Source organism: Asterias amurensis, chromosome 1 (genome assembly GCF_032118995.1).
Source record: "Asterias amurensis chromosome 1, ASM3211899v1".
Taxonomy (NCBI): domain Eukaryota; kingdom Metazoa; phylum Echinodermata; class Asteroidea; order Forcipulatida; family Asteriidae; genus Asterias; species Asterias amurensis.
In genome coordinates, this window is record NC_092648.1 from 19,794,751 (window position 1) to 19,803,791 (window position 9,041).

General features: G+C 37.0%; 1 protein-coding gene across 2 annotated transcripts in view; it reads left to right on the forward strand.

Moving 5' to 3' along the window:
- LOC139934927 (cytoplasmic dynein 1 heavy chain 1-like) overlaps positions 1-7,652 on the forward strand; it is a 74,258-nt gene extending 66,606 nt beyond the window's left edge. For both annotated transcript variants that reach the window (XM_071929388.1, XM_071929465.1), the window contains 8 exons: positions 602-705; positions 1,174-1,346; positions 2,251-2,586; positions 3,082-3,192; positions 3,772-3,832; positions 4,276-4,372; positions 4,773-4,812; positions 5,515-7,652. In XM_071929388.1, the coding sequence (XP_071785489.1) occupies positions 602-705; positions 1,174-1,346; positions 2,251-2,586; positions 3,082-3,192; positions 3,772-3,832; positions 4,276-4,372; positions 4,773-4,812; positions 5,515-5,646 (1,054 nt within the window). In that variant the 3' untranslated portion in view covers positions 5,647-7,652. The remainder of the gene's footprint in view (positions 1-601; positions 706-1,173; positions 1,347-2,250; positions 2,587-3,081; positions 3,193-3,771; positions 3,833-4,275; positions 4,373-4,772; positions 4,813-5,514) is intronic.
- Positions 7,653-9,041: the final 1,389 nt, after the last annotated feature.

Consider the following 9,041-nt stretch of genomic DNA (forward strand, 5'->3'; position numbering starts at 1 on the left):
CAGTACTAACTGTACACTGTGTAGATGCATTCACCACAAATCATAATGCATGTTGGCTTAAGTTATCTATCATTCAAAACCACAGTGGTTGATATTGTTCAGACAAGAGGAAGGTTGACTGTATACTGTGTACAAGCATTCACCACATGATATCATATTGCTTGTTAGCATATTCTATGTGGGCGTACCTTTCGTTGAAAACCACAATGTATGGTCGGACAGTAGGAGGGTTGACTACAAACTATTCATGCATTCACCACATGATATTATATTGCATGGTAGCATATTGTATGTTGGCATATTGATGATATTGAATGATCAGACAGTAGGAGGGTTGACTACAAACTATTCATGCATTCACCACATGATATTATATTGCATGCTAGCATATTGTATGTTGGCATATCGATGATATTGAATGATCAGACAGTAGGAGGGTTGACTACAAACTATTCATGCATTCACCACATGATATTATATTGCATGCTAGCATATTGTATGTTGGCATATCGATGATATTGAATGATCAGACAGTAGGAGGGTTTCTTATTCAAGACTCCATCATGTGCCAGAATGTTACCAAGATGATGTTTCCTTTCAGACGTGAGCAGTTTGTGCAGTGGGCGGAGCAGCTTCCTGAGAATCAGACGCCATCTTGGCTTGGACTTCCCAACAATGCTGAGAAGGTCCTTCTAACCAACCATGGTAAGCTGAACTCAAACTTCCATTCACTGCCAAAGCCAGTGGCTGCTGGATGTCCCACAGCACCGTGTTAATACAAATTGGTCTTGTAGTTCATCAACTTAAATCTTAAATACATGTCCAAAAATAAATAATGATAAGCACTAATGTACAAAGTGGATTTTTACGAATGATGTCGCCAGCAAAAATGTTCAATTCAAATTTCGAGGTTTGTGTTAACAGGCATGATATTCTTCCTACTTCAGTCTGATTTCCGATTTTTGTACCCATGGAAAAGTCTACCATTTTAATTAAATAACCTGAAAAGATTATTCCAATCAACACCATATGTACATGTAGGTGTACTCCTGCCCCTTGTTCATACTTTTTTTTCCAAGGACCAAATATCATGCCTGTGTTAAGGACATCTTAAGAAGCAAGTTAACCTTTTTTTTTATGTTGACGTTTTTCCCTCTCCTTTCTGTCCCTCAGGGGCCAGCATGATCTCCAAGCTTCTGAAGATGTCTATGCTTGAAGACGAAGATGACTTCACCTCCTCCTCAACGGAGAAGAAGAAACGCCCCGGCTCAACATCAGATGGGCGTCCAGCATGGATGCGTATTCTTCATACATCGGTCAAGAACTGGATGTCAATCATTCCCAAGGTATGACAACTAAAAAGACTCAAGGAGAGAGAGTTCGAATGAAATGTTGTGCAAGAGCTTCTGTAAGCCAGCCTCAGGTCCAACTTTGATTTTCTTGCGCCTGCAACAAACTGTCGGCATCGCGCAGACAAAATATGCTCAGGTAACAACAACTGAGAAATCGTGCGCATGCGATTGGATCCCATCGGGATTACCGTCAGGATCACGTCGTACAAGTTGAAATTGTTCTACTCTTGCGACTGTTAATTTTTTCAAGCGGCGACTGTTTCAGATTGTCTTAAAATCATCGCAGTTACACTCATGTCGTAAATAATCCCCGACTGAAAAGTTCCTGATGGTCTAAGCTGAGGGGCAGTGTGATCCTAAAAAGTCAGTCGCGGACTGTTTTTAATTGAGGCAAGGTTGACCGGACGCCGGCTTTAAGTTATTCAAAATGAGGTTCCTCTGTGACTTAAAATCCAGGCTGCATCTTGGAGCCAGATTGATGGACCTCTTTGATTGTCAGTCATTCCTGATTTGCCTCAGAATGAGGAAGCACTAGTGTGTCATTCTAAGGCACCATGATTTGCTTCATTATACGTAACAGCCAAGAATTAACAAAATGTAATAGCAAACTTTGTGTGAAATGTAAAGGTTTTCTTTGTGTACAGTTTTACCATAAAAAAAAAATTCTTACCATTTCTTTGAACTAAGTCACTACTTTTTTGGTACAGCAGCGTATATAGCATCATTTTCATTTATATTTATTTAGACCTGTTGTCATTTTGTCAATTTGTATCGTCTAATTTTCTTATAGCCTATTCAATCTGATTTTCTGTGATCAGATTCTGTGCTAAATGTTCAATGCTCTTGACCTATGTGGATGACTTGCAAAGTTTTCCCCTTATATTTACTTGTATTGTAGTCCATGACTTTGCTGAAGCGCACCGCCGACAACATCAAAGATCCTCTGTTCCGCTTCTTCGAGCGTGAAGTCAACCACGGCGCCACCTTGCTACGGGATGTCCGCAACGATCTCCAGAATGTGGTCCTGGCGTGCGAGGGCAAGAAGAAGCAGACCAACCACGACCGTGAGCTGATCGGAGACTTGGCCAAGGGGATCCTGCCGAAGAGCTGGAACCGCTACACGGTGCCTGCTGGTCTGACTGTCATCCAGTGGGTGTCTGACTTCAGTGAGAGGATCAAGCAACTACAGAAGATTGCTACTGCCGCTAGCACTGGAGGCGCTAAAGAACTCAAGGTATGGTACTATCGGATGGCTTGTCATTGATTTCAGCTTTCAATTGGAAATTATTATCTGTGGTTTTCAGCCAAGGCTCACGCTGAATGATGAATCCCAGTGCCTTTCGTGAGAGCTTTTGTTGCCCCTTCTACGAGTAGTCATGGTTTCATTGTGACAACAATATTCTCAACAACCCGATACATTCTCAACCAAAAATATTCCGGCCATTCCCAAAATTAGTTCTGCGGATGGCTCGGGAAACTTCAGATCAAAGTGGTTAAGGCTTAAGCTTATTAATTATGTAACAATTTATTGTTTTTATTAACCATGCAAGTCATGCATGTACAAAAGTTTTGGAAAGTAGAAGTATTATTTTTCATTAGTATGCAAGTTTGCCCCAAATAAGGTTTAAAGCCACTCTTGTTAAGGGGCTACGAGCAGCAAACTTATTAAGATGTTTATGGTGTTATGTGCTTGCCGATTGATAGTGTATTCTTTATGTGTTTGTTCCAGACTCAAGATGTTTGGCTGGGTGGTCTCTTCTCACCAGAGGCTTATATTACAGCCACTAGACAGTTTGTTGCTCAGGTTAACAGCTGGTCTCTTGAAGAACTCTACATGCAGGTAACTCATACATGTCTTACTATTCAACACATGTGCAAAATATAATATCCCTCAGCTTAAATTTCTTTCAAAGGAAATAAAAGAGGAGGGACATGACAAACCTGATCTTTAAGAATTTGTATGAGTCTGCAGTGACATTCTAACTAGGACTTATTGCAAAAGGGACAATAAGTATTTGGTTGCGATCAAAAAGGAAAACAATGGGGTTCACATTTGTCAGGACAAAGTGTTGAACAAAGGAGGGCCATGATGGAGATTTTTACCCACTTGCGATGGTGGGTTTACGCATTCAAACCAGGGACCTATAACGAAACGGGACAATAAGGTCCGCAGTTGGGTGAAGATCCCCAGTTGGAAAGTGTTCACAAAACTAATTGGAGCAGTTTGGAAAAGTAAAGTACAATTAAATATGGGACAATAGGAGGTTTCCAATTGTAGGTGTTTATACACTTGCGCAGGTTTATGTGGCAGGGAGAGGGGGTGATTGAGTGTGGGCAAATGCTTTGCATTGCCCTGTAGGCCTACCACTAATCAAGGCTAGTTCCTTGACTTAATGATGGTTTGTTTTTATGTCTACAGGTGACTGTTTCTGACCCAGGCAAGCAGCTCCAGATGGACGACTGTAGCTTTGCTGTTACAGGTACAGTTTCGACTTCAAACTTGCCTCAAAGAATTAATGAGAGTTTCCTTTAAGCTGGCGTTGACTTTAGTTTGACATTAATGATCAAAATCAGTTTAGATTTTTTATAATCCTTATATCACAACAAACCTGAATCACTCACCAAGGTATGAAAGAAGTAAATAGATAAATGGAAACTAAAAGTTTTAATTCCAATGGTGTAAACAATAACGATCACTGACAACTTCTTATAAGAATAGGTAGCCTCACAGTTTCCCAATCTACTCAGCGGCAGTAGATAAACAGCTGGACAAGTTCTTAAAAGAACAATCCTAAACAGCAAAGTGGATATTATCGCAAGGTGTTACTGCAAACTGAATGTATATCGGTACATCACCATGCAATGCCGCACATCAAACAACAATCTATACAACTAAATTAACCGTTACTGGTTCCTTTTTCAGGATTGAAGCTGCAAGGAGCCACTTGTAAGGGCAACAAGCTGTACTTGACATCAGTTATCTCCACTGACTTACCATCTACCATCTTCAAATGGGTTCGGTAAGTTATCATTGACTCGGCAATCATATCTTTCAAATCGTTGACTTATCAACTCTCTGAAGTTGGACGTATTGTCAGCTGAAATATTCATCAGAGGGTTGTTATTTTACTAAAAGTGATATTATCTTGATAATTTGTTTTTACCCAACACCGTTGTGTATTAAGCAGAGTTCTGTTTAAAAAAAATCCACAGGCAAATAACTCGGTTGGTTTTTCGAACCCACAACCTCAGCATTGTCACTAGACCACCAAGCTAGCCTGGTGGCTAGAGGCAGTTCAAAGCATTTGTGTACACACTGCTGAATGCACAATGGTGTAAGGTTAAAAATAAACAGTATTTATCCCCAATGCAAAAATAACGTTTGTTAATATCTTGTTTTGTTTATGTTTTTGTTTACAGCTTGGTTGCAGGCACTACCAAAAAGGAAGTGAAGGATAAGGTAGGTTGAATAACTTAATTGGGAAAGATTGCTAGCAGTTGCCATATTTTTTTTTTTTGGGGGGGGGGGTGGGTTGAGCCTTAAATACCCAAGTTTTTGCAATACATTATGTTGCATCGCTACAGCATCCCTGCCCCTACTTACTACATCATGTCAGCTATGAGGGCATGCAGTTTGTATGGATTTCATTCAATTGGTTTTGCAGATTTTTGAGCTTGAGCTTCTGGTAAATGAAATTTATTGATTCAGAGGGGTCTCTAGTCTAAAGAAATTGTTTGGCAAAAAGAAACTTCATTTACATGTATGTGTGTAGATTAAGATGTGTATGGGGTTTTTTTCATTGAACAACCTTTGATCATTATGGATTTGACATTGCAATTAAGGACCTCAATGATTGTTTATTTAGGTTATTCTATTGTAAAAGAAAGAAGTTTTTTGTTTATGAAGGATGTTGTTGGCCACCCAAATTATTGTCTTGTTTAACTTTTTGTTACTTCTTGGGCCTTTTGATATCCAAGCCACCAGATTAGACTGGCGCCTTCCTACCATCAGTATTTCCTGTGTATTTAATTTTTCTTCAATTGTGCCTTGTTTTTTATTTGTTTTTCTTCTTCTTTATTTTTTCTCACATCAAATGTACCTGTTGTAATTTGGTTTGAATTCTATTATTAATAAGATAAATCCATTTATGTTCTTATCCAGGTTCTTCTGCCGGTGTACTTGAACCAGACGAGAGCTGAGCTGCTGTTCACAGTAGACATCGAATGTGGTGACGGAGAAGGATCCTTCTATGAAAGGGGCGTGGCACTGCTCTGCAATGGTCTGTCTGCTTAGGATGGACCCCCTTGATGGAAACATAGAGTTATGGACCTTCTGGAGTAGGGTATTTGTGATCACAGACCTTGCTGATTGCGGGTGTGGATTTGGGAAACCATGCAGTTATGGAATTTCGAGATTATTATATGTGTATTAATAGCCCTTGCTTATTGCGGGTTGGGATTGAGGAACAGTTAATGGGGTTGTTGTGTTTTGGGTTATGTATGGGTAATATAATGGGATCCTTATTTCATTCTTGGAAGAGATTGCTGATTAAGAATGTAGTTGTAATGGTCCTGTTGGGGTAGGGTGCAGTATTTCTGGCGATGTATTAGTGACAATGATTCCTCTGATGATCGAAACGTAGTTTTAGTAAAATCATAAAATAAGATAAATGACAAATGTCATTATTATTAGGTTTGATGGAATGGCTTTAAATAATCTTAAGTGAAGCAATTACTCTCGTCATAATAATATCTTTAATAGGATTGCGTGACAAATATCCAGATTAAATTTATCAGACAAAATTACATTTGAATAAGGTAGTTGACAGATACGAGTCTTTAAATCTTTTCTTGGTAACATATCATTTCTTTCCCTGGAGTTGCATCCTTCAATAACTTGAAATATACTTGTTAAAAAATAATGAAGCGATAATGACCGTGAATAGCACAACATGGCATTGGATGATGAGTGATTTTTTTTTTCAAATTAACTGACAATCATAACAAGTTTAAAACTATTAAAATAAACTGATGTGGTAATTGTTGAATGACTTACTTTGGAAAACATTACAAAAAAATCAGTGAGTTTTCAAACAGTTATTATTTAGTGTGATGTGGGGTTGAACATTTTTATGGAAATTGCACAATACAAAGCTCTAGTTATTGTAACAGTTTTATTTCATCTTCAATTTCAAATCTTGTCAAATCTTTTCTTCTAGCCCCTTACTGAAAGTGGATATTAGCCTTGTTTGGGAAGAACTTGCAAAAAATTTGAAATAAATAAATGAAAAAAATACAAGCATACTGTAAAACTGTAACAGATTATCATTATACCACTAATGTCAGTGTTTGTATTACAGCATTATAAAGGTCCAAGGATTTAAAGACAAAGTAAACTCACAGTAGTTTTAGTAAAATCACAAAATTAAGCTTGATTGGAAAAGTTATCACTAACAGACTGGAGGATTGCTTACAAATATCTGAAGAGGAATTTAAAATGTATTTTGGGGACTGCTTTGTTTTGTTATTTTGATGCATGTTTGAATTGGAAGGGGAAAACCCTTCTCTTGTCGTAAATATCTTAAAAATAGGAATGCATGACAAATATCCAGATTGAATTGATCAGAGAAAAATATGTTTCAAGTAAGTAATTTGACAAGCATGAGTCTGGATTTCTTAACATTCATTGCATGTCAGGATATTAATATCATTTTGTGAGTACATTACTTGAAAAACAATGATTGTTTTGCTGTATTGGATTGGAATTTATTGTAATATTTAATTTCTAGGGACTAAAAAAACATCAACAGTTATAATGAATTTTAAATAAATAAGTAGAATATTAATGGATAATTATACTTCAAATAATCATCATATCGATGTATTATTCTTTGTAGAAGCACGCTGAGGGTCAAGGGCTTAAAGGTAAATTCAAGAAAGAAAAAAAATCATTTTGTTATTCAGATTCAAATGGAATAACTTTCTACTGTCATAAATATATTATTTAAAAATGGGAATGCATGGCAAGTATCTAGATTAAGTTGCTTTGATATAAATCATGTTTTAAGGAGTTAGTGGTGAAATATTCTTAAGTATATCAAATGTTCATGCTAGTGTTGTATTGTAGTAATTAATGGAAAAAATATTCATTTTGTGTAATGGAAAATGAAAATTAAGCAATTTCATAATTAGTTTCAAACAAATGAGTAGAATGCTAACAGTAGTATATTACTTCAAATAATTACCACACAACTAAAGATGAAGTAAAGAATAAACAAGTAGACTTAGTAAACAGACAGACTCTCCTGATATTATTGCTTGTACTGATTTGGTGTCCACTGGTTGTTGTTTATTTTTAAATGTGGTTGAAATGACACAAGTTACATCTTTCCTTCTAGACCCTTTTTTTTAAGTAAAAAAATAATTTGTGTCAGGGTTGCAACTGATGCTTTTGTGTAGACAGACTTCTTATGTTAACTGCTTATGAATACTAAGCTGCTGTGATGTTGCTACTGCTAATAATAATATTATACAAAATTTGTCCACTAGGAAATTAAAACCCAAATTTTGAAACCTCAAAAAGTTTCGAAAACAAATCGGGGTTTGCAGCCGTTAAGACATAGGCTGTTCATTAACAAATTATCTTGATATTTAACGAGGAAAAAGGAAACAAATTATATTCTGATTCTGAAAATGCAATCCAATCCAACTTCAAGGATTGTGTAATGGCATGTATAACAAGTGCCGACTGAATCAGCATGCCTTATTCCCAGGGTTAAAATTACACAATCTGCAGAGAGTCCCGTGGGTGTACACAGTCTGACCTTGTTGATTCTTCCACAGGGGGTTTACATAGAAATCACCATCTGATACGTAGGCATTAAACATCTTAGCATGCAGCAAAAGGGGAGAGTGTTACCTTGGAAACGAATGGAAATTTCATCATATTTTATTTGTTGTTCGTACTCTGATGGAGAGCATATGGACGTCGATAACTTGACTTGAAATCCGACTCTTATTTTCGTTCGTGATTGAGTCAGAACTCATAAAGATAACGGGTAAAGAAACACTCCAGACGGACGCAGATTTGAAAATCAATATACAGGAGACAGTATAAGATATTTCGCAAATAATTGTTCAAAGGAGCAAATTAATTTGACGAGCGTTCTGTAACTAAGAATGTCTGTAGGGCCAACATGTACGTTTTGTATGTGCTTGTAGAGTTTATAACTAAATTTTAATGTTTGGGTGTTTGTAAATTGTATGTATTTCTCTGTAATTGGTTTGTTTTTCGGGGAGGTTCTAGACTGTTTATTTGTTTGTTGGTGTTTTGGGGTGGTGTTTTTTTTAAGCTTCCATTTATGTTTTTAGAAGGTTAAGTCTGGTATTAATTTTGTGAACAGTTTTCTTCAAACGTCGAACCGATCAAACGATATTCTGCAGTTGTCATTTCTACCTCCATGGTTTTATATTAAATCTCTTTTGAGTGATGGGGCTTCAGCAAAACTGATCGAATGTCGCAATGTTTCTGACAGTAGCTCTGTCGGGAGATTGCTTCTCTGGAGAGAGGGATATATCTTCTTGTCACGGCAAATTTTCGTATGTTTATTGATTTCATCCTCGTGTGTCTAAAGCTGAATCCTACGTTATCGTGGTGAATTATTGTGACCCCTGCTAATACTAATGGTG